This window comes from Crinia signifera, chromosome 2 (assembly GCF_055691185.1).
Source record: "Crinia signifera chromosome 2, ASM5569118v1, whole genome shotgun sequence".
Lineage (NCBI taxonomy): Eukaryota > Metazoa > Chordata > Amphibia > Anura > Myobatrachidae > Crinia > Crinia signifera.
Window position 1 is genome coordinate 404,362,115 of NC_139218.1, and position 27,664 is coordinate 404,389,778.

Sequence of the window (27,664 nt, forward strand, 5' to 3'; positions counted from 1 at the left end):
ATAGTACTTACAGTATACACCAGTAGGTGTCTCATTACACACATAGTACTTACAGTGTAGACCAGTAGGTGTCTCATTACACTCATAGTACTTACAGTATACACCAGTAGGTGTCTCATTACACACATAGTACTTACAGTATACACCAGTAGGTGTCTCATTACACACATAGTACTTACAGTGTAGACCAGTAGGTGTCTCATTACACTCATAGTACTTACAGTATAGACCAGTAGGTGTCTCATTACACTCATAGTACTTACAGTATACACCAGTAGGTGTCTCATTACACACATAGTACTTACAGTGTAGACCAGTAGGTGTCTCATTACACTCATAGTACTTACAGTATACACCAGTAGGTGTCTCATTACACACATAGTACTTACAGTGTAGACCAGTAGGTGTCTCATTACACTCATAGTACTTACAGTGTAGACCAGTAGGTGTCTCATTACACTCATAGTACTTACAGTGTAGACCAGTAGGTGTCTCATTACACTCATAGTACTTACAGTACAGACCAGAAGGTGTCTCATTACACACATAGTACTTACAGCATAGACCAGTAGGTGTCTCATTACACTCATAGTACTTACAGTGTAGACCAGTAGGTGTCTCATTACACTCATAGTACTTACAGTATAGACCAGTAGGTGTCTCACTACACTCATAGTACTTACAGTATAGACCAGTATATGTCTCATTACACTCATAGTACTTACAGTATAGACCAGTAGGTGTCTCATTACACTCATAGTACTTACAGTGTAGACCAGTAGGTGTCTCACAACACTCATAGTACTTACAGTATAGACCAGTAGGTGTCTCATTACACTCATAGTACTTACAGTGTAGACCAGTAGGTGTCTCATTACACTGATAGTACTTACAGTATACACCAGTAGGTGTCTCATTACACTCATAGTACTTACAGTGTAGACCAGTAGGTGTCTCATTACACTCATAGTACTTACAGTGTAGACCAGTAGGTGTCTCATTACACACATAGTACTTACAGTGTAGACCAGACGGTGTCTCATTACACACATAGTACTTACAGTGTAGACCAGACGGTGTCTCATTACACTCATAGTACTTACAGTGTAGACCAGTAGATGTCTCATTACACTCATAGTACTTACAGTGTAGACCAGTAGATGTCTCATTACACTCATAGTACTTACAGTGTAGACCAGTAGGTGTCTCATTACACTCATAGTACTTACAGTATAGACCAGTAGGTGTCTCATTACACTCATAGTACTTACAGTATACACCAGTAGGTGTCTCATTACACACATAGTACTTACAGTGTAGACCAGTAGGTGTCTCATTACACTCATAGTACTTACAGTATACACCAGTAGGTGTCTCATTACACACATAGTACTTACAGTGTAGACCAGTAGGTGTCTCATTACACTCATAGTACTTACAGTGTAGACCAGTAGGTGTCTCATTACACTCATAGTACTTACAGTACAGACCAGAAGGTGTCTCATTACACACATAGTACTTACAGCATAGACCAGTAGGTGTCTCATTACACTCATAGTACTTACAGTGTAGACCAGTAGGTGTCTCATTACACTCATAGTACTTACAGTATAGACCAGTAGGTGTCTCACTACACTCATAGTACTTACAGTATAGACCAGTGGATGTCTCATTACACTCATAGTACTTACAGTATACACCAGTAGGTGTCTCATTACACTAATAGTACTTACAGTGTAGACCAGTAGGCGTCTCATTACACACATAGTACTTACAGTATAGACCAGTAGGTGACTCATTATACTCATAGTACTTACAGTATAGACCAGTAGGTATCTCATTACACACATAGTACTTACAGTATAGACCAGTAGGTGTCTCATTACACTCATAGTACTTACAGTATAGACCAGTAGGTGTCTCATTACACTCATAGTACTTACAGTATAGACCAGTAGGTATCTCATTACACACATAGTACTTACAGTATAGACCAGTAGGTGTCTCATTACACACATAGTACTTACAGTATAGACCAGTAGGTGTCTCATTACACTCATAGTACTTACAGTGTAGACCATTAGGTGTCTTATTACACACATAGTACTTACAGTGTAGACCAGTAGGTGTCTCATTACACACATAGTACTTTCAGTGTAGACCAGTAGGTGTCTCATTACACTAATAGTACTTACAGTGTAGACCAGTAGGTTTCTCATTACACTAATAGTACTTACAGTGGAGACCAGTAGATGTCTCATTACACTCATAGTACTTACAGTATAGACCAGTAGGTGTCTCATTACACTCATAGTACTTACAGTGGAGACCAGTAGGTGTCTCATTACACTCATAGTACTTACAGTGTAGACCAGTAGGTTTCTCATTACACACATAGTACTTACAGTGTAGACCAGTAGGTGTCTCATTACACTTATAGTACTTACAGTATAGACCAGTAGGTGTCTCATTACACTCATAGTACTTACAGTATAGACCAGAAGGTGTCTCATTACACTCATAGTACTTACAGTATAGACCAGTAGGTGTCTCATTACACACATAGTACTTTCAGTGTAGACCAGTAGGTGTCTCATTACACTCATAGTACTTTCAGTGTAGACCAGTAGGTGTCTCATTACACTCATAGTACTTACAGTGTAGACCAGTAGATGTCTCATTACACTCATAGTACTTTCAGTGTAGACCAGTAGGTGTCTCATTACACTCATAGTACTTACAGTGTAGACCAGTAGGTGTCTCATTACACTCATAGTACTTACAGTGTAGACCAGTAGATGTCTCATTACACTCATAGTACTTACAGTATAGACCAGTAGATGTCTCATTACACTCATAGTACTTTCAGTGTAGACCACTAAATATCTTGTTATGCTCTTAGTACTTATAGACCGCTAGATTACTTTTTATATGTGACATTTGCATTAAGTTGTCCCCATGTTTGAGGTGATCATGTGACCTTTGCAGAAAGTTGACCCCATGATTTTGGGTGATCATCTGATGTTATTATTGTTTATTTACATGGGGCCACAAGGGTTCCCCAGCGCCTAACAATATATACAGTAAATGAGCAAAAAAACAAATAACTAATAACAGTAGAAGACAGTTAAGGACATGGCAAATTAGTTGCATCAGGGGACAGGACACTGAAGCAGTCATCAGTGTGGCAGAGATATATATTATAAGAAAGGTACATCAAAGATAGGTCCCTGCTCGTAAGAGCTTACATTCTAAAGGGGATGGTGTAACAGACAGGCCTGACACAGTAGGTGTAGCAGTGAGCATAAACTGAAGGGTAGGATGTGTGCAGTAAGTTGTCCCCATGGTTTGTGGTGACCATGTGACCAGTGCAGTAAGTTGTCTCCGTGGTTTGGGATGACCATGTGATGTGTGCAGTAAGTTGTCTTCATGGTTTGTGGTGACCATGTGACCAGTGCAGTAAGTTGACCCCATGGTTTGTGGTGACCATGTGTCATGTGCAGTAAGTTGTTTCCATGGTTAGGGGTGACCATTGACCTGTGCAGTAAGTTGTCATCCATGTTTCGAGTAATTATGTGACGTGTGATCAAGTGACCTGTGCAGTAAGTTGTCTCCGTGGTTTGGGGTGACCATGTGAGTTGTGCTGTAAGTTGTCCCCATGTTTTGGGGTGACCATGTGCGTTGTGCAGTAAATTGTCCCCGTGTTTTGGGGTGACCATGTGCGTTGTGCAGTAAATTGTCCCCGTGTTTTAGGGTGACCATGTGCGTTGTGCAGTAATTTGTCCCCGTGTTTTGGGGTGACCATGTGACGTGTGCAGTAATTTGTCCCCTGCTCCCTACAGACTCAGGACTGTGTAGCTGGTGCCCTAGTTTGCACTAAGATCCTGAGGTCCTTGGTGAAGGAGGAGGAGGACAGATCTAACACGGAGGAGATGGCTTCTCTTGCTGATGTGTATCAGGAGCGCGCTGTCGGTAAGATCATTACGTATATATCTTTCTGCCCTGATTGTCTGTGCCTTCACCCTGTTCTGAGGCTTCTTCTGTATCGTCGGTTAGGAGTTTTTTCCGAATGTTCTTCTAATGACCAGAAACGAGCTGAAGCTCTCCTGACACACGTGTCGGCAGAATGGGGGAACGTCACCATCCTAGAACTTGCTGAGGAGGCCGACGCTCAGAAGTTTATGTCTGAGGCTGGCGTTCAGGTCGGTTCTTTATCTTACTTTGTAAATGTTTCACCCTTGTACAGTATGTGTGAGGAACGTGACCGTCCACCAATAGCCTGTGCGGGTGTAACCAAATCTTACCAACTGAGGACAGTTTTATCACCACTCATAGTAACATAGTAATTAAGGCTGAAAAAAGATGTTAGTCCATCGAGTACAACCTATCTAACTTGTAACTACTGAGGTGAGTAAGTCATATCTATAGGATTCCCTTAGTGGCCAAAAATTCATCCAGTTTAGATTTAAATTCAGTAACAGTAGTTGCTGTAACCACCCCACCGGCAATGAGTTCCAGAATGTTACTGCTCTAATGGTGAGGAATCCTCTTCTTAATTCAGTACGGAATTTCTTTTCCTCGAGCCTCAGTACATGCCGCGTGTTCTAAGTATAGGCCTGTTACTGACCAATCATCTCCCAGTTCCATATGATTCCCAATCCTGTATCTGAACATACTAATCATATCACCTCCCAACCTCCGTTTCTCCAGTGAGAACATATTCAGCCTGGTTATCCTATCTTTGTATTCTAGTGATCCAAGACCTGTTACTAGTTTAGTCGCCCTTCTCTGTACCTGTTCCAGTTTATTTATGTCCTTTTTAAGGTGCAGTGCCCAGAACTGAACACAATACTCCAAGTGTGGTCTCACCAATGCCTTGGAAGGAGGCCCTATCACATTGGCATCCCTTGAATCCATGCCCCTTTTAATGCATGCCAGTGTCCGGTTTGCTTTTGCTGCTGCACTTGAGCAGTGTGCACTATTACCCAATTCTTCATCTATGATGACCCCCAAGTCCTTCTCTACAGCAGAGTTCCCTATAATAACTAAATTTAGCCTATAAGTTGCTTGTTCATTTTTGTTCCCATAATGAATTACTTTACATTTATCAACGTTAAACTGTATTTTCCACCTTTCCAGTTTATTTAAGTCACTTTGTAGTGAATCCACATCCTCTCCTGAGTTAATTTCCTTACTCAACTTTGTGTCATCCGCAAATATTGCAAGAATCCATGCCCCTTTTAATGCATGCCAGTGTCCGGTTTGCTTTTGCTGCTGCACTTGAGCAGTGTGCACTATTACCCAATTCTTCATCTATGATGACCCCCAAGTCCTTCTCTACAGCAGAGTTCCCTATAATAACTAAATTTAGCCTATAAGTTGCTTGTTCATTTTTGTTCCCATAATGAATTACTTTACATTTATCAACGTTAAACTGTATTTTCCACCTTTCCAGTTTATTTAAGTCACTTTGTAGTGAATCCACATCCTCTCCTGAGTTAATTTCCTTACTCAACTTTGTGTCATCCGCAAATATTGCAATTTTACTCACTATGTCACTTCCAATATCATTAATGTATATGTTAAACATTTGCCACCACTCTTTGTTCCCGATTGTGCAACCAGTTTTTAATCCAATGACAAATTTGATCTCCTAACCCTAAATTACCTAGTTTCATTAATAACCTTTTATGAGGTACTGTTTCAAAAGCTTTAGTGAAATCAAGCCGTATTACATCAACAGATTTCCCTAAGTCCAGCCCCCTACTGACTTCCTCATAGAAGCTAATTAAATTAGTCTGACATGATCTATTTTCGACAAACCCATGCTGAGCCTTACTTATCACCTTATCCTGATCTAAGAAATTTTAGATACTATCTCTTATTATTCCTTCTAATATTTTCCCCACAATAGATGTAAGGCTGACTGGTCTATGATTTTCAGGGTTAGTTTTGCTACCTTTCTTCCATATTGGTACTACGTTAGCTATGTGCCAGTCCCTTGGTACCATCCCCGAGTTTATTGATTCCTCAAATATCAGATATAACTGTAGTGCTATGACAGAACTCAATTCTTTTAGTATCCTAGGGTGTATTCCATCCGAGCCAGGAGATTTGTTCCTATTTAGGTTCTGTAATCTTCTACTATAATTAGCAAATGGATGAAATTCCAAAATATGCAATGTTATATACACCTAATTACTGTACATAGTAGTTTAGGTTGAAATAATACCTGCCCAGGTGCCTTCCAGGATGCAGGCAAGCACCCAAAGTGATAGAGCAAGTGGAGACGGCGGCACTCAAAGGGACTTGAAGAAAAATGGTCTGATTCATTTTCTTCAAGTCCCTTTGAGTGCCGCCGTCTCAACATGCTATATATGCTTATTTTTGGGGTAGGGCTTATTTTAGCTCCTCAGTCCTTCTTTTAGCTACATCATGCCCCTCAATCATCTTATACTTTAAGCACAACTGCCGCTTTCCTTTCCTTCTGCATTTTTCAGCCACTCAGCCTTTCCTCCGCCGCCGCTCTGTCACTCCGCTCCCGTCTGTGAACAGACGCCACTCAGTCCTTGAGGTGCGCAGAGACGTCACATGCACAATGCATACCTGGGACTGCTGATGCCAGCAGAGGCTTCAGCGGTACCAGGGCTGCTACCGTAGCAGCAGCATCCATTTTATGCGGGTGGGTGGGGGAAGTTTAGCGGAGCTGGGAGTTTAGCACAGGGACTGGGCAAAATGGGGATTAAGCTAGGGCTTATTTTCGGGGTAGGACTTATTTTGGACCGTTGTCCAGAAATAAGGGTAGGGCTTATTATTGGGGTAGGTCTTATTATCAGGGAAACAGGGTATATATATATATATATATATATATATATATATATATATATATATATATATATATATATATATATATATATATATATATATATATATATATATATATATATATACTGTGTATGCTGTCTGTCCCCACAGGTGTTCCTCATATACTGTACATGTACTGTGTGTGTATATATATATATATATATATATACTGTGTAGAGTATGTATTGTCTGTCCCCACAGATATTCCTCATATATATATATATATATATGAACTGTATATATACTGAGTGTGCTGTCTGTCCCCACAGATATTCCTCATATATATATATATATATATATATATATATATATATATATATATATATGTACTGTATATATACTGTGTATGTTATCTGTCCCCACAGGTGTTCCTCATATACTGTACATGTACTGTGTGTGTATATATATATATATATATATATATATATATATATATATATATATATATATATATATATATATATACTGTGTGTATGTGTTCTCTGTCCCCACAGATATTCCTCATATATATATGTACTGTATATATACTGTGTGTGCTGTCTGTCCCCATAGATATTCCTGATGTATATGTACTGTATATATACTGTGTATATGTTGTCTGTCCCCACAGGTGTTCCTCATATACTGTACATGTACTGTATATATACTGTGTGTATGTGTTCTCTGTCCCCACAGATATTCCTCATATATATATATATATATATATATATGTACTGTGTATATATATACTGTGTGTGCTGTCTGTCCCCATAGATATTCCTGATGTATATGTACTGTATATATAGTCCATCACTGTGTCATAGGGTTGTTAGGACACCCGTCACAGACTTCCATGCCAAGATACCCATCTGTTTCGGTGGTGCTACCACCTTTATCAAGGGTATAAAGCTAAATGCATATGTTACCAAATAAATAGAGACTACAGTGGCGCCAAAATCATACAAACTTACCTCACCTGCTCTGTCTCACTTGCTCCTATGCTAACATTAAAAGCGGGGCCGTGGAACGTGGAACTCTGTGTGGGTATATATATATATTTACACACACAATGTATACAGTATGTGTTCTCTGTCCCCACAGATATTCCTCATATATAGAGTAGGTACTGTACTGTGTATATACTGTGTATGTGTTCTCTGTCCCCACAGATATTCCTCATATATAGAAGAGGTACTGTACTATATATACTGTGTATGTGTTCTCTGTCCCCACAGATATTCCTCATATATATGTACTGTGTATATACTGTGTATGTGTTCTCTGTCCCCACAGATACTGTGTATATATACTGTGTGTATGTATTCTCTGTCCCCACAGATACAGTGTGTATGTATTCTCTGTCCCCACATATACTGTATATACAATGTGTATGTGGTCTCTGTCCCCACAGATACTGTATATATACAATGTGTATGTGTTCTCTGTCCCCACAGATACTGTATATACAATGTGAATGTGCTCTCTGTCCCCACAGATACTGTATATATACTGTGTGTATGTGTTCTCTGTCCCAACAGATACTGTATATACAATGTGAATGTGCTCTCTGTCCCCACAGATACTGTATATATACTGTGTGTATGTGTACTCTGTCCCCACAGATACTGTATATACAATGTGTATGTGTTCTCTGTCCCCACATATACTGTATATACAATGTGTATGTGTTCTCTGTCCCTACAGATACTGTATATATACTGTGTGTATGTGTTCTCTGTCCCCACAGATACTGTATATACAATGTGTATGTGTTCTCTGTCCCCACAGATACTGTACATATACTGTGTGTGTTCTCTGTCCCCACAGATACTGTATATATACTGTGTGTATGTGTTCTCTGTCCCCACAGATACTGTATATACAATGTATATGTGTTGTCTGTCCCCACAGATACTGTATATATACTGTGTATGTGTTCTCTGTCCCCACAGATACTGTATATATACTGTGTGTATGTGTTCTCTGTCCCCACAGATACTGTATATACAATGTATATGTGTTGTCTGTCCCCACAGATACTGTATATATACTGTGTATGTGTTCTCTGTCCCCACAGATACTGTATATATACAATGTGTATGTGTTCTCTGTCCCCACAGATACTGTATGTGTCCTCTGTCCCCACAGATACTGTATATATACTGTGTGTATGTGCTCTCTGTCCCCACAGATACTGTATATATACACTGTGTGTATGTGGTCTCTGTCCCCACAGATACTGTATATACAATGTGTATGTGGTCTCTGTCCCCACAGATACTGTATATACAATGTGTATGTGGTCTCTGTCCCCACAGATACTGTATATACAATGTGTATGTGTTCTCTGTCCCCACAGATACTGTATATATACTGTGTATGTGTTCTCTGTCCCCACAGATACTGTATATATACTGTGTGTATGTGTTCTCTGTCCCCACAGATACTGTATATACTGTGTGTATGTGTTCTCTGTCCCCACAGATACTGTATATACAATGTGTATGTGTTCTCTGTCCCCACAGATACTGTATATATACTGTGTATGTGTTCTCTGTCCCCACAGATACTGTATATACTGTGTATGTGTTCTCTGTCCCCACAGATACTGTATATACAATGTGTATGTGTTCTCTGTCCCCACAGATACTGTATATATACTGTGTGTATGTGTTCTCTGTCCCCACAGATACTGTATATATACTGTGTATGTGTTCTCTGTCCCCACAGATACTGTATATACAATGTATATGTGTTGTCTGTCCCCACAGATACTGTATATATACTGTGTATGTGTTCTCTGTCCCCACAGATACTGTATATACTGTGTATGTGTTCTCTGTCCCCACAGATACTGTATATACAATGTATATGTGTTGTCTGTCCCCACAGATACTGTATATATACTGTGTATGTGTTCTCTGTCCTCACTGATACTGTATATATACAATGTATATGTGTTGTCTGTCCCCACAGATACTGTATATATACAATGTGTATGTGTTCTCTGTCCCACAGATACTGTATATATACTGTGTATGTGTTCTCTGTTCCCACAGATACTGTATATACTGTGTATGTGTTCTCTGTCCCCACAGATACTGTATATACAATGTGTATGTGTTCTCTGTCCCCACAGATACTGTATATACAATGTGTATGTGTTCTCTGTCCTCACAGATACTGTATATACTGTGTATGTGTTCTCTGTCCCCACATATACTGTATATACAATGTGTATGTGTTCTCTGTCCCCACAGATACAGTATATACAATGTGTATGTGTTCTCTGTCCCCACAGATACTGTATATACAATGTATATGTGTTGTCTGTCCCCACAGATACTGTATATATATTGTGTATGTGTTCTCTGTCCTCACAGATACTGTATATACAATGTGTATGTGTTCTCTGTCCCCACATATACTGTATATACAATGTGTATGTGTTCTCTGTCCCCACAGATACTGTATATATACTGTGTATGTGTTCTCTGTCCCCACAGATACTGTATATACAATGTGTATGTGTTCTCTGTCCCCACAGATACTGTATATATACTGTGTGTATGTGTTCTCTGTCCCCACATATACTGTATATACAATGTGTATGTGTACTCTGTCCCCACATATACTGTATATACAATGTGTATGTGTTCTCTGTCCCCACAGATACTGTATATACAATGTGTATGTGGTCTCTGTCCCCACAGATACAGTATATACTGTGTATGTGTTCTCTGTCCCCACAGATACTGTATATACAATGTGTATGTGGTCTCTGTCCCCACAGATACAGTATATACTGTGTATGTGTTCTCTGTCCCCACAGATACTGTATATACAATGTATATGTGTTCTCTGTCCCCACAGATACTGTATATACAATGTGTATGTGGTCTCTGTCCCCACAGATACTGTATATATACTGTGTGTATGTGTTCTCTGTCCCCACAGATACTGTATATACAATGTGTATGTGTTCTCTGTCCCCACAGATACTGTATATATACTGTGTGTATGTGTTCTCTGTCCCCACAGATACTGTATATACTGTGTATGTGTTCTCTGTCCCCACAGATACTGTATATACAATGTATATGTGTTGTCTGTCCCCACAGATACTGTATATATACTGTGTATGTGTTCTCTGTCCTCACTGATACTGTATATATACAATGTATATGTGTTGTCTGTCCCCACAGATACTGTATATATACTGTGTGTATGTGTTCTCTGTCCCCACAGATACTGTATATACAATGTGTATGTGTTCTCTGTCCCCACAGATACTGTATATATACAATGTGTATGTGTTCTCTGTCCCCACAGATATTCCTCACGAAGACCTGGTGGGGTTGGCTGTCTGCAGATAATGGCTTCATACAGATATTGATGTGTATGTTACTGTTTCCGCTCATCTACAGTGGTCTCATCAGCTACAGGTCAGTGTGACAGACGTGGGGACATTATGTGATGTCATTACATGTAGTACATGTTGTAGATGCATCAGCTACAGGTCAGTGTGACAGACGTGGGGACATTATGTGATGTCATTACATGTAGTAGATGCATCAGCTACAGGTCAGTGTGACAGACGTGGGGACATTATGTGATGTCATTACATGTAGTAGATGCATCAGCTACAGGTCAGTGTGACAGACGTGGGGACATTATGTGATGTCATTACATGTAGTAGATGTATCAGCTACAGGTTAGTGTGACAGACGTGGGGACGTTATGTGATGTCATTACATGTAGTAGATGCATCAGCTACAGGTCAGTGTGACAGACGTGGGGACGTTATGTGATGTCATTACATGTTGTAGATGCATCAGCTACAGGTCAGTGTGACAGACTTGGGGACATTATGTGATGTCATTACATGTAGTAGGTGCATCAGCTACAGGTCAGTGTGACAGACGTGGGGACGTTATGTGATGTCATTACATGTTGTAGGTGCATCAGCTACAGGTCAGTGTGACAGACGTGGGGACATTATGTGATGTCATTACATGTAGTAGATGTAGATGCATCAGCTACAGGTCAGTGTGACAGACGTGGGGACATTATGTGATGTCATTACATGTAGTAGATGTAGTAGATGCATCAGCTACAGGTCAGAGTGACAGACGTGGGGACGTTATGTGATGTCATTACATGTAGTAGATGCATCAGCTACAGGTCAGTGTGACAGACGTGGGGACATTATGTGATGTCATTACATGTAGTAGATGTAGTAGATGCATCAGCTACAGGTCAGAGTGACAGACGTGGTAACATTATGTGATGTCATTACATGTAGTAGATGTAGTAGGTGCATCAGCTACAGGTCAGTGTGACAGACGTGGGGACGTTATGTGATGTCATTACATGTAGTAGATGCATCAGCTACAGGTCAGTGTGACAGACGTGGGGACGTTATGTGATGTCATTACATGTAGTAGATGCATCAGCTACAGGTCAGTGTGACAGACGTGGGGACATTATGTGATGACATTACATGTAGTAGATGCATCAGCTACAGGTCAGTGTGACAGACGCGGGGACATTATGTGATGTCATTACATGTAGTAGGTGCATCAGCTACAGGTCAGTGTGACAGAAGTGGGGACATTATGTGATGTCATTACATGTAGTAGGTGCATCAGCTACAGGTCAGTGTGACAGACGTGGGGACATTATGTGATGTCATTACATGTAGTAGATGTATCAGCTACAGGTCAGTGTGACAGACGTGGGGACATTATGTGATGTCATTACATGTAGTAGATGTAGATGCATCAGCTACAGGTCAGTGTGACAGACATGGGGACATTATGTGATGTCATTACATGTAGTAGATGCATCAGCTACAGGTCAGTGTGACAGATGTGGGGACATTATGTGATGTCATTACATGTAGTAGATGTAGTAGATGCATCAGCTACAGGTCAGTGTGACAGACGTGGGGACATTATGTGATGTCATTACATGTAGTAGATGCATCAGCTACAGGTCAGTGTGACAGAAGTGGGGACATTATGTGATGTCATTACATGTAGTAGATGCATCAGCTACAGGTCAGTGTGACAGATGTGGGGACATTTTGTGATGTCATTACATGTAGTAGATGTTGTAGATCAGGGGTGTCAAACTCAAATTCATCGGGGGCCGCATCAGCAGTTTGGTCACCCTCAAAGAGCCGGTTGTATCTGTAGGTCCCCCTGTATAATTATAATGCCATGACACCACAGGCTGCTCCCCCTGTATAATATAAAATGAATGCCATGACACCACAGGCTGCTCCCCCTGTATAATAATAATGCCATGACACCACAGACTGCTCCCCCTGTATAATATAATAAAAGTAATGCCATGACACATAAATGATTATACAGGAGGAGCAGCCTGTGGTGTCATGGCATTATTATTATTATTATTATTATTATTATTATTATTATTATTATTATTATTATTATTATTATACACGGGGACACCTCAGGAAACAGCAGATATATATATTTTTTTTTTATTGTGAGTGTGATCCTCATCCTCACTTACTGTTTCTCCGTCTGTCCCATACCCTCCAACATCTGGAGGGACGAAATCGGTGCACATTCGGAAAGGGGGCGTGGCCAAATGGGCGTGTTCAGTGGAAAAGGGAGGTGTGGCCAAATCCCCTTTCCGAAGGTTTATTGGCGTCATTTAGGAAGATCATATACCCGGGGCCCCAGGTATCATAGTAGCACTCACCCTGCTTTCTGTGCCCCCCGGGGCCTCCTCGTCCTCAGCCGCCCGCCCATAAGCTCAAATACGGTATCAGGGGGCGCCCCTGTGCACTGTGGGCCTGGGGTGCACTGGCTTTGCAATCCCCTGGGAACGGAGAGGAGGTGCAGGGGTTCTAGGGAGAAATCTCTAATCAAGGTAAGGACTGGAGTCCGGCTGAGGCCCCCTGCAGTGCAACCTAGGAAATGTAGTCTAAGCCTCATACTACACAAAGGACAGTTGGCAGGTGAAGACTACATTTCCCAGAGTTCCAGAAGCCACCTCAGAAATCGGTACATTCGGTACAGTTAGATTTAGCCGGTACAGACCATTTAAAAATGGTACTGTACCGGCTAAATTGGTACAGTTGGAGGGTATGCTGTCCTGCAGCTGCTGCGGCTTCCAGCTTTTTTTCACTGCTTGCTGCGGCCACACTGTCCCCGACTCCCGGTCCAGCTTCCCTGCCTGCTCCTACTTCTCTACAGACGCATGGGCGGGCGGCGTCACCATCATGACGTCCCCACCCAGTGTCTGTCACTGCCGGCCATCAGAGGGAACAGGCGGCTGGGCCCTCCTCCACGTAGCCGTGAAGGCCGGCGGCCATGTTTCTGTAGCCGCATACATATGTGCCTACAGGAACATGGCCGCCGACAGTGGAGGAAAAGGTAAGGTGGACGTGGACGCAGCACTCCAGTTTTAGACACACTGCCCCTGCATGCTATCTCCTCGCGCGGGCCACATGACTAGGTCTGGCGGGCCTGGATTTGGCCCGCGGGCCTTGTGTTTGACACCCGTGCTAATCTGTTGTGTCTCTGGAAGTGACTGTGTGTGTGTGTGTGTTGTCTCTGGCGTAGGAAGAGCCCCCCAGTGGCCATGTGTGTAACACAGTCTGCGAATAATGACCGGTCCTGCAACAGGGGAAATTGTGGATGAAGTTCTGTAGAGAGATGTTCATCAAGAGACAGGGACAGGCACACACACTGCAGAATCTAGCTGGTGCACAGGTGCAGTCATTACTGTCACATTCCCCAGACACCCTAGCTGGTGCACAGGTGCAGTCATTACTAACTGTCACATTACCCAGACACCCTAGCTGGTGCACAGGTGCAGTCATTACTAACTGTCAGATTACACAGACCACCTAGCTGGTGCACAGGTGCAGTCATTACTAACTGTTACATTACCTAGACACCCTAGCTGGTGCACAGGTGCAGTCATTACTAACTGTCACATTACCCAGACCACCTAGCTGGTGCACAGGTGCAGTCATTACTAACTGTCACATTACCCAGACCACCTAGCTGGTGCACAGGTGCAGTCATTACTAACTGTCAGATTACCCAGACCACCTAGCTGGTGCACAGGTGCAGTCATTACTAACTGTCAGATTACCCAGACCACCTAGCTGGTGCACAGGTGCAGTCATTACTATCACAATACCCAGACCACCTAGCTGCTGCACAGGTGTAGTCATTACTAACTGCCACATTACCCAGACACCCTAGCTGGTGCACAGGTGCAGTCATTACTAACTGTCACATTACCCAGACACCCTAGCTGGTGCACAGGTGCAGTCATTACTAACTGTCACATTACCCAGACACCCTAGCTGGTGCACATGTGCAACCATTACTAACTGTCAGATTACCCAGACCACCTAGCTGGTGCACAGATGCAGTCATTACTGTCACACTATCCACACCACCTAGCTGCTGCACAGGTGTAGTCATTACTACCCAGACCACCTAGCTGCTGCACAGGTGCAGTCATTACTGTCAGATTACCCAGACCACCTAGCTGCTGCACAGGTGTAGTCATTACTAACTGTCAGATTACCCAGACCACCTAGCTGGTGCACAGGTGCAGTCATTACTGTCACACTATCCACACCACCTAGCTGCTGCACAGGTGTAGTCATTACTAACTGTCACACTACCCAGACCACCTAGCTGCTGCACAGGTGTATTCGTTACTGTCACACTACCCAGACCACCTAGCTGCTGCACAGGTGTAGTCATTATTAACTACCACATTACCCATACCCCCTAGCTGGTGCACAGGTGCAGTCATTACTGTAACACTATCCACACCACCTAGCTGCTGCACAGGTGTAGTCATTACTAACTGTCACACTACCCAGACCACCTAGCTGCTGCACAGGTGCAGTCATTACTAACTGTCAGATTACCCAGACCACCTAGCTGGTGCACAGGTGTAGTCATTACTAACTGTCACATTACCCAGACACCCTAGCTGGTGCACAGGTGCAGTCATTACCAACTGTCAGATTACCCAGACCACCTAGCTGGTGCACAGATGCAGTCATTACTGTCACATTACCCAGACCACCTAGCTGCTGCACAGGTGCAGTCATTACTAACTGTCACATTACACAGACCACCTAGCTGGTGCACAGGTGCAGTCATTACTAACTGTTACATTACCTAGACACCCTAGCTGGTGCACAGGTGCAGTCATTACTAACTGTCAGATTACACAGACCACCTAGCTGGTGCACAGGTGCAGTCATTACTAACTGTTACATTACCTAGACACCCTAGCTGGTGCACAGGTGCAGTCATTACTAACTGTCACATTACCCAGACCACCTAGCTGGTGCACAGGTGCAGTCATTACTAACTGTCACATTACCCAGACCACCTAGCTGGTGCACAGGTGCAGTCATTACTAACTGTCACATTACCCAGACCACCTAGCTGGTGCACAGGTGCAGTCATTACTAACTGTCACATTACCCAGACCACCTAGCTGGTGCACAGGTGCAGTCATTACTAACTGTCACATTACCCAGACCACCTAGCTGGTGCACAGGTGCAGTCATTACTAACTGTCAGATTACCCAGACCACCTAGCTGGTGCACAGGTGCAGTCATTACTAACTGTCAGATTACCCAGACCACCTAGCTGGTGCACAGGTGCAGTCATTACTATCACATTACCCAGACCACCTAGCTGCTGCACAGGTGTAGTCATTACTAACTGCCACATTACCCAGACACCCTAGCTGGTGCACAGGTGCAGTCATTACTAACTGTCACATTACCCAGACACCCTAGCTGGTGCACAGGTGCAGTCATTACTAACTGTCACATTACCCAGACACCCTAGCTGGTGCACATGTGCAACCATTACTAACTGTCAGATTACCCAGACCACCTAGCTGGTGCACAGGTGCAGTCATTACTGTCACACTATCCACACCACCTAGCTGCTGCACAGGTGTAGTCATTACTACCCAGACCACCTAGCTGCTGCACAGGTGCAGTCATTACTGTCAGATTACCCAGACCACCTAGCTGCTGCACAGGTGTAGTCATTACTAACTGTCAGATTACCCAGACCACCTAGCTGGTGCACAGGTGCAGTCATTACTGTCACACTATCCACACCACCTAGCTGCTGCACAGGTGTAGTCATTACTAACTGTCACACTACCCAGACCACCTAGCTGCTGCACAGGTGTATTCGTTACTGTCACACTACCCAGACCACCTAGCTGCTGCACAGGTGTAGTCATTATTAACTACCACATTACCCATACCCCCTAGCTGCTGCACAGGTGCAGTCATTACTAACTGTCAGATTACCCAGACCACCTAGCTGGTTCACAGGTGTAGTCATTACTAACTGTCACATTACCCAGACACCCTAGCTGGTGCACAGGTGCAGTCATTACCAACTGTCAGATTACCCAGACCACCTAGCTGGTGCACAGATGCAGTCATTACTGTCACATTACCCAGACCTCCTAGCTGCTGCACAGGTGCAGTCATTACTAACTGTCACACTACCCAGACCACCTAGCTGCTGCACAGGTGTAGTCATTACTAACTGCCACATTACCCAGACCATTTAGCTGCTGCACAGGTGCAGTCATTACTGTCACACTATCCACACCACCTAGCTGGTGCACAGGTGTAGTCCTTACTAACTGTCACATTACCCAGACCACCTAGCTGCTGCACTGGTTTAGTCATTACTAACTGTCACTTTTCCCAGACCACCTAGCTGGTGCACAGGTGCAGTCATTACTAGCTGTCACATTACCCAGACCACCTAGCTGCTGCACAGGTGTAGTCATTACTAACTGTCACATTACCCAGACCACCTAGCTGGTGCACAGGTGCAGTCATTACTAGCTGTCACATTACCCAGACCACCTAGCTGCTGCACAGGTGTAGTCATTACTAACTGTCAGATTACCCAGACCACCTAGCTGGTGCACAGGTGCAGTCATTACTAACTGTCACATTACCCAGACCACCTAGCTGCTGCACAGGTGTAGTCATTACTAACTGTCAGATTACCCAGACCACCTAGCTGGTGCACAGGTGCAGTCATTACTAACTGTCACATTACCCCGACCACCTAGCGGGTGCACAGGTGCAGTCATTACTAACTGTCACATTACCCAGACCACCTAGCTGGTGCACAGGTGCAGTCATTACTAGCTGTCACATTACCCAGACCACCTAGCTGCTGCACAGGTGCAGTCATTACTAACTGTCAGATTACCCAGACCACCTAGCTGGTACACAGGTGCAGTCATTACTAGCTGTCACATTACCCAGACCACCTAGCTGGTGCACAGGTGTAGTCATTACTAACTGTCACACTACCCAGACCACCTAGGTGCTGCACAGGTGTAGTCATTACTAACTGTCACATTACCCAGACCACCTAGCTGGTGCACAGGTGCAGTCATTACTAGCTGTCACATTACCCAGACCACCTAGCTGCTGCACAGGTGCAGTCATTACTAACTGTCAGATTACCCAGACCACCTAGCTGGTGCACAGGTGCAGTCATTACTAACTGTCACATTACCCAGACCACCTAGCTGGTGCACAGGTGCAGTCATTACTAACTGTCAGATTACCCAGACCACCTAGCTGGTGCACAGGTGTAGTCATTACTAACTGTCACATTACCCAGACCACCTAGCTGCTGCACAGGTGTAGTCATTACTAACTGTTACATTACCCAGACCACCTAGCTGCTTCACAGGTGTAGTCATTACTAACTGTCATGTTACCCAGACCACCTAGCTGGTGCACAGGTGAAGTCATTACTAACTGTCACATTACCCAGACCACCTAGCTGTATTGGGAGCATCTATAGAAAACTATCATAACATATAAGTGATTATCACAGCCACGCCCAGGGTTATTGCCATCCGACGCTGAGGAGCTGTATGAACTGAAGATGTTGTGTCATTGCACCATGTGCTAATGTATTAAGTTAATAAATAATAAAGATTTCAAGAATTGGAGTCTGGCTAATTCTTGCATCAGCATCACACTGGCAGCACTGAAATAAAAGTAATTGGAAAAGTTACAGTGCAGCCAATCACAGCGCTGCTCATTGCCTCTGTTGTCTTTATAGAAGAGGAGCTGGAAATGCTGATTCCCGCACCGGGGACGCGCAGTGCGAGCAGGAACATACGGCGGTGCAGTGCGACCAGAGGACCAACATGTACAGTGATATGTCTGCGCTCTGTAGGTAAGGAATGAGAAACAAGGCAAAGCCCAATTTACCCAATATATGCCCTGATTCAGCCTGGTTAGAAAAAGGGCAAAGCCATGCTGCACTGCAGGGGGGCAGATGTAACATGTGCAGACAGAGTTAGGTGAGGTGTCTGCAAACTGATATCTGAAATAGGGGAGGGAGGAGGGATGGGGAGGAAGTAGGGGTAGGGAGGAGCGATGAGGGAGGAGAGGAGGAAGTAGGGGGAGGGAGGAGCAATGGGGAAGGGAGGAGAGGAGGAAGTAGGGGAAGGGGGGAGCAATGGGGGAGGAGGGATGGGGCGGAAGTAGGGGTAGGGAGGAGCAATGGGGGAGGGAGGAGCAATGGGGGAGGGAGGAGAGGAGGAAGTAGGGGGAGGGAGGAGCAATGGGGTAGGGAGGAGCAATGGGGGAGGGAGGAGAGGAGGAAGTAGGGGGAAGGAGGAGCAATGGGGGAGGGAGGATAGGAGGAAGTAGGGGTAGGGAGGAGCAATGGGGGAGGGAGGAGAGGAGGAAGTAGGGGTAGGGAGGAGCAATGGGGGAGGGAGGAGAGGAGGAAGTAGGGGGAGGGAGGAGCAATGGGGGAGGGAGGAGAGGAGGAAGTAGGGGGAGGGAGGAGAGGAGGATGTAGGGGGAGGGAGGATGGATTGGGGAAGAAATAGGGGAGGGAGGAGGGATGGGGAGGAAGTAGGGGTAGGGAGGAGCGATGGGGGAGGAAGGAGAGGTGGACAGGCTCGGACTGGCCTGGCGGGGATCCAGGGAATCCCCCGGTGGGCGCCGGGGATTTCGGACCCCGCCCACGGGGCTATTGCTCTTTATTTCCCCCCACCGCCACAGTATCAATATCCCGGCGGCTGCAAGCAGGGCAGAGGAGCCTTGCCTGGGAGCCTGTCACACTGCTGCGCTGCGTCGTGCGTCATGACATCAGACGCTACACACCACGCCACAGTTGACTCGACTCCCGCCGGCGCAGCACAGGACTCTGCACGCATACCTCCCAACTTTTGATCTGATGGAGGCGGGACGGTGCTGCTGCGCACCGCAGGCGTGACGAAAATGTCGGGGGCGTGGCCTAATTCCGGGGGCGTGGTCTATACTTGCGGCTCTCCAGCAAGGCTATGCCCCCATTTAGCCGCTATGGGGGCATGACCCAGAGGCTCTGTGAGCCTCTAGCCATGCCCCCAGCCCCCTGGCTGCGGGAATAGACGCTGTGCCACATTATCTGGGTAGGGAGGACCTATGTAATGTACTATATGGGGGGGGAGGGGCTATGTGCTGTACTATATGGGGGCCTATGTGCTATACTATTTGAGTGGGGGACCTATGTAATGCACTATATGTGGGGGACCTATGTGCCATATTATCTGGGTAGGGCGGACCTATGTGCTGTACCATATGGAGGGGGGGCTATGTGCTGTACCATATGGGGGCCTATGTGCTGTACTATTATCTAAGTGGGGGACCTATGTATTGTATTTTATTGAGGGCCTATGTGCTGTACTATTTGAGTGTCAGACCTATGTAATGTACTATATGGGGGGACCTATGTGCTGTACTATTTGAGTGGGATGACCTTTGTAATGTATTTTATTGGGGGCCTATGTGCTGTGCTGTACTAATATCTGAGTGGGGGGACCTATGTATGTAATGTACTATATGGGGTGCCTATGTGCTGTACTATTTGAGTGGGGGGACCTATGTAATGTATTATATGGGGGGGGGGGGCATAGGTGAATCTAAGAGGTGGTCCGGGGGTGCACCGGACCACCCATTAGACCACCAGCCGCTTAAAATTTAAAGAAATGACAGCCGGGCAGAAAAGAGCTGTGTGCTGCCTGGCTGTTTATGGGGGGGGGGGGGGGGGGGGGATCTTAGAATGCACACCCGATTTACATGAGGTGATATCATGCTGGGACTTGTAGTTCTGCAAAGAAAGACATGTGGTGCAGATGCACACTCCATATTATTAATCAAAATCAATCAATAATAGAGGTTCTTGGTATATTCATTGGCCAAGAAATATTTGCCCACCAACCAGCTTCACGGTAACCTCATTTCTGGTGGGTCCCTAATACTAAGAATATGGGGCGCGGAACCCCAAAAAGGCCAGCATAAGCCAGTCACCCCAGGGCAGCACACAAGTGAAAAACTAAGCTATAAATGTGTGTTAATAAGAAAGAAGCAGGAGCTAGAGGTTAAAATGTGTAGTGCTAGGAAGTATAATATTAGTGAAAATAAAGAGTGCTAAATAAATGTTAGGGTGTGCCACCCTGAAAGCAACTCGGTTACACCAACCCCAGGGGAGCCGCGCCCCAAATCCATCTCCAAGACTAGTAATTAGTGTAAATTTTTAGGTCTTACCTTCATTGTGCTCTCAGTTTGCAGTCTGTGGCTACCGGGGACCAAACTGGTGAACTAATGTTCAGATCCACCTGTACACCTGAAGGTTGGGACTCCTTCAACTTAGAGTAGCACCCCGCCCACCTGATCTGAATATTATTTCACCAGCTTGGTCCCCGGTAGCCACAGACTGCAAACTGAGGGCACAATGAAGGTAAGACCTAAAAATTTACACTAATTGCTAGTCTTGGAGATGGATTTGGGGCGCGGCTCCCCTTGGGTTGGTGTAACCGAGTAGCTTTCGAGGTGGCACACCCTAACATTTATTTAGCACTATTTATTTTCACTAATATTATACTTCCTAGTACTACACTTTTTAACCTCTAGCTCCTGCTTCTTTCTTATTAACACACACTTATAGCTTAGTTTTTAACTTGTGTGCTGCCCTGGGGTGACTGGCTTATGCTGGCCTTTTTAGGGTTCCGCGCCCCAGATTCTTAGTATTAGGGACCCACCAGAAATGAGGTTACCGTGAAGCTGGTTGGTGGGCAAATAATTCTTGGCCAATGAATATACCAAGAACCTCTATTATTGATTGATTTTGATTAATAATATGGAGTGTGCATCTGCACCACATGTCTTTCTTTGCCTGGCTGTTTAGTCTAAGGAATTGCTTATTGCCAAGGGGGATGTCTCACGCCGCTGGACTCACCTAATTGAAAGAAATGACAGCCGGGCAGAGAGCGATGTGCGCTGCCCGGCTGTAGTCTAAGCAGTTTTCCCTTTGGACCGCCGGCAGCCAATCAGGAGTTGTCTTGGTAGCTGCTCCTGATTGGCTGCCAGACCCCAGCGCAAGAACTGAAAATATTGATGCTCCTGCAGAGACTACAGCCATAGACATTTCTTTCAATAAAGTGAGTCCAGCGACGCAAGACATCCTCCCTTGGCAACAAGCTTGTATTCCCACATGGCATCGAGCATGAACCCCCTAGCAATGAGCACGTAGGTAAGCGGCACTTATGTGTCAAATATGTAATGGGCATTACGTTTTGTTATATAGTATGTAATGGGCATTATGGTGTGTGGCCTTATGTGTAATTGGCATTACGGCATGTTGATTTATGTGTAATGGGTATTACGGAGTGTGGTCTAAAGTGTAATACCACGCCCCATGTTGTTATACCACGCCTCCGTCCCATGAGACCACGCCCCTTTTCACCGCGCAAAGGTCCCACCTACTTATTGCATAGTGTATAGCCATCGCTCTCAGGTCACAGCCACACCCCTTCAAAAAGACCACGCCCCTTGGAGTGCATTTCCCTGGTGGGCCCTGCATGCCCCAGTCCGACACTGGAGGTGGAAGTAGGGGGGAGGGAGGATGGATGGATGGATGGCAGAGAAAGGATGGGGAAGGGAGGAGGGATTGGGGAGCAAAGAGGTGGAGGGAGGAGGGATGGGGGAGGGAGGATGGATGAGAGGAGGAAGTGAGGGGAGGGAGGATGGATGGCGGAGAAAGGATGGGGAAGGGAGGAAGGATTGGGGAGGAAAGGTGGAGGGATGATGGATGAGAGGAGGAAGTGAGGGGAGGGAGGATGGATGGCGGAGAAAGGATGGGGAAGGGAGGATGGATTGGGGAAGAAATAGGGTCGGGAGGAGGGAAGAGGGGTGGAAGTAGGGGAGGGGAGAAAGAATGAGAGGAGGAGGGGAGGAAGTATGAGGAGGGAAAAGGGGAAGAAAGGAGGGAGGAGGAATGGGGGAGGGAGGAGGTAGAGGGGGATGGAGGAGGAGGGATGGGGAAGTAGCGAGATTTTAAAATGAACTTGGAAGATTTTATTTTATAAATAATGTAGATTTTTATGGCAAAAAAAACAAACAATTGTATAACAAATAGTTATTTTCATTTACTTGTATAAAAAAAGATTTTTATCATGTAAAATACAATACAATTTTATAGGCGGCCACCTACAGATATATACGATAGTATTATAGCGATTGCATAAATATTTTTTATATTTTATATATATCATGCAATCGATATGTAAACAAATATCATTTACACAAATATTTTATAAAAAAAACTTTGTTTCACATAAAAAATTATAATAAATATATATGTAAAAAAATTTAATCGCATATATATATAAAGAAAAATTGATATAGATAAATTTTATAATTATAAAAATATATACAATATTATACTTTGTAACTTATAGCCCCAAGATAGCGAAAGCTTTAAACTCAGTCCATGTATCTAGAATTCTGGACAGATAGTATATTTTTTCTGAAGAAAGACTGAACTGAGCGGGTCTTATTTTTCATATAGACCCTATTAGTCTTTGGTTGAAGATACAGTCTTTTCCAATTAAAGATGAATTATAAGTGAAAATACTTTGTATGTACAAACTTGTAACTTTAGTTGAATTGGCGGTATATGCCTTTGGAAAAAGTAATTTGCACAGCGGTGCGTCTCTCACCTGCACGGGCTGTGCGTGGATACCTGTCCCGGTAACGGAATGTCTCGCTGCATACACTGCGCTCAGATGTCTGCGCTAGTCGTGGAGTGTCCCTCCGGTGAGCGGGGTGATCGGGGAGGACACCGCGTGGATGTTGGTAGCGGGCGTCTCACTCACCCGTGTAGTTGGAATCCGACAGCTGGCGCTGCTCTCACCTGCGCCGCTGTATCACCTGCACAGGCTGTGCGTGAATATTTGTCCCGGTATCGGAATGTCTCGCTGCACACACTGCGCTCAGATGTCTGCGCTGAGTTGTGGAGTGTCCCTCCGGTGAGCGGGGTGATCGGGGAGGACACCGCGTGGATGTTGTTGGCTGGCGTCTCACTCACCCGTGTAGTTGGAATCCGACAGCTGGCGCTGCTCTCACCTGCGCCGCTGTATCACCTGTTCCTCACCGGAGTTCTCCTGGCAGCTTGGAGGACGTAATGACGTACAGCTTGGTCTGTATTTTCTCCCAATAGAATTATGCTGGTAATAGTAGATACGGGAGATATAACAGGATCCAGGCAAATAGTATTTCTTCTGAATTGAAGGCTGTAGGCTGGGTGAACCTCTAACGCGTTTCGCCCTATCAGAGGGCTTTTTCAAAGAGTGATATTAGTTTGCTCAGTATGGCTTTTTATACCCAGCTACACATTGATTTTCCAATTTCATTGGATAAGAGAATGACACAGGTGTGTCTGGTCATTTTAACCTCTTATATGCTTTTTCTTCCGCAATCTACAGGGCTTTCTAAGTCACATTAGGAACATTAATATAGATAATACAACAAACATATTTCTACATATAATTATAAAAAGCAAATATTAATAGTAATAATAACAGTAACAACTCTCAATTTTTGTTTCTTTTTCCTTTTTCTTTCTAAAAGAAATTTTTTTTTCAATTAAATTGTCCCATGTTAGACTCGAACTTAGCACTTCGTGATCTCTAAACTGACTCCCTATCTGTTGTGCCACTAGATTAGGAACATTTTTTCTTTATTTTCCATGGGCCTAGATGTCTCTTTTATTTTTCATCTATTTTTCATTTAACGATATTCTTTCGTAACCTCATCATCTTCTAATTTTTATATATTCACATATAAGTAGCTATCCATTCATGTACCCATCTTTTTTATCAAAATACCAATCATTACATCAACATCAAATCATAAATCTCGACTTGTCTTTAATTTATCAAAATACCAATCATTACACATTTGCGCTAAATGGCATTTGGCTGTAGTTCTTTTACATATACTATATTGAAGTGTATCCTAACTCCATTCCACCCGGCCAGAAATTTATACAGGCTGTTTTTGGTCCGTACTTCACCCCGCTGATGTGCCACTCTACAGCGGGAGTGAAGACGGATTCGGGAGTCACAGTGCTCCCCCGTCTTACAGTCTGCAACCTCTAGCTTATGGACATGAAAGTTTATATTAACTGTCTCCATTCTGTATTCTAAACATAGTGGCTTCTTTATTCTCTATTTTTTCTTTCTACTTTTAATGATGTTAGTATCTTATCTTATTCTGCAAGAATATTCTAGATGAAAGATTCTAGATCTATATTAGCATTTAACCCCAAGGGAGTTAATGTTTGTAGTTGAAATATCCAAAATGCTTCTTTATTTGCCAGTTCTCTAAATCTGTCCCCTCCTCTTTCTGTGATTTTAACTTAATGTACACCATATATTTGTAAACCTTCTATACTCCCTTGATGGGCTTCTGTCACATGCCTAGAAACACTGTGGTGGGGAAAATTTTTCAAAATATTAAGTCGATGTTCTCTGAATCTGTCCTTCAATTTTCTTGTGGTGCGGCCCACATATTGTAAGCCGCACACACATTGCAACACGTATATACAATATGCCGTGTTACAGTTTAAGAATTCTTTAATCTCAAATTTTCTTTTATTACTATGTGATTCCACCACCACTGTCCTTCTCGGCATGTGACTACAAGTAATACATCTAGTTTGGTTGCACCTATAACATCCTTTAATTTTCTCCTGTTGATCAAGCCATGTTCTATTTTGTTCTTTTTTAATCAAAGGTTTTTCTATCCTTAATTTGCTTGGAGCAATTATGGATTTTAAGTTTGAGTTCTTTTTAAATACTATTTTTAATTGTGGGTCAATGACTTTATTCAGAATTGGATCTTGTTCTAAGAGAGTATAATTCTTTTTCAAGATCTTTTTTATCTGTTCAGATTTTGAATTAAATTTAGTTTTGATTAGTTGATTAAAAAAGAACAAAATAGAACATGGCTTGATCAACAGGAGAAAATTAAAGGATGTTATAGGTGCAACCAAACTAGATGTATTACTTGTAGTCACATGCCGAGAAGGACAGTGGTGGTGGAATCACATAGTAATAAAAGAAAATTTGAGATTAAAGAATTCTTAAACTGTAACACAGCATATTGTATATACGTGTTGCAATGTGTGTGCGGCTTACAATATGTGGGCCGCACCACAAGAAAATTGAAGGACAGATTCAGAGAACATCGACTTAATATTTTGAAAAATTTTCCCCACCACAGTGTTTCTAGGCATGTGACAGAAGCCCATCAAGGGAGTATAGAAGGTTTACAAATATATGGTGTACATCAAGTTAAAATCACAGAAAGAGGAGGGGACAGATTTAGAGAACTGGCAAATAAAGAAGCATTTTGGATATTTCAACTACAAACATTAACTCCCTTGGGGTAAAATGCTAATATAGATCTAGAATCTTTCATCTAGAATATTCTTGCAGAATAAGATAAGATACTAACATCATTAAAAGTAGAAAGAAAAAATAGAGAATAAAGAAGCCACTATGTTTAGAATACAGAATGGAGACAGTTAATATAAACTTTCATGTCCATAAGCTAGAGGTTGCAGACTGTAAGACGGGGGAGCACTGTGACTCCCGAATCCGTCTTCACTCCCGCTGTAGAGTGGCACATCAGCGGGGTGAAGTACGGACCAGAAACAGCCTGTATAAATTTCTGGCCGGGTGGAATGGAGTTAGGATACACTTCAATATAGTATATGTAAAAGAACTACAGCCAAATGCCATTTAGCGCAAATGTGTAATGATTGGTATTTTGATAAATTAAAGACAAGTCGAGATTTATGATTTGATGTTGATGTAATGATTGGTATTTTGATAAAAAAGATGGGTACATGAATGGATAACTACTTATATGTGAATATATAAAAATTAGAAGATGATGAGGTTACGAAAGAATATCGTTAAATGAAAAATAGATGAAAAATAAAAGAGACATCTAGGCCCATGGAAAATAAAGAAAAAATGTTCCTAATCTAGTGGCACAACAGATAGGGAGTCAGTTTAGAGATCACGAAGTGCTAAGTTCGAGTCTAACATGGGACAATTTAATTGAAAAAAAAATTTCTTTTAGAAAGAAAAAGGAAAAAGAAACAAAAATTGAGAGTTGTTACTGTTATTATTACTATTAATATTTGCTTTTTATAATTATATGTAGAAATATGTTTGTTGTATTATCTATAATAATGTTCCTAATGTGACTTAGAAAGCCCTGTAGATTGCGAAAGAAAAAGCATATAAGAGGTTAAAATGACCAGACACACCTGTGTCATTCTCTTATCCAATGAAATTGGAAAATCAATGTGTAGCTGGGTATAAAAAGCCATACTGAGCAAACTAATATCACTCTTTGAAAAAGCCCTCTGATAGGGCGAA

At 43.3% G+C, this 27,664-nt stretch overlaps 1 protein-coding gene across 1 annotated transcript in view; it reads left to right on the top strand.

Moving 5' to 3' along the window:
* The window catches only part of LOC146058639 (transient receptor potential cation channel subfamily M member 2-like), a 263,946-nt gene that overhangs the window by 145,903 nt on the left and 90,379 nt on the right, over positions 1–27,664 (top strand). The window contains exons 13-16 of the mRNA XM_083170912.1: positions 3,843–3,972; positions 4,057–4,202; positions 11,176–11,288; positions 18,997–19,113. Coding sequence (XP_083027038.1) covers positions 3,843–3,972; positions 4,057–4,202; positions 11,176–11,288; positions 18,997–19,113 — 506 coding nt within the window. The remainder of the gene's footprint in view (positions 1–3,842; positions 3,973–4,056; positions 4,203–11,175; positions 11,289–18,996; positions 19,114–27,664) is intronic.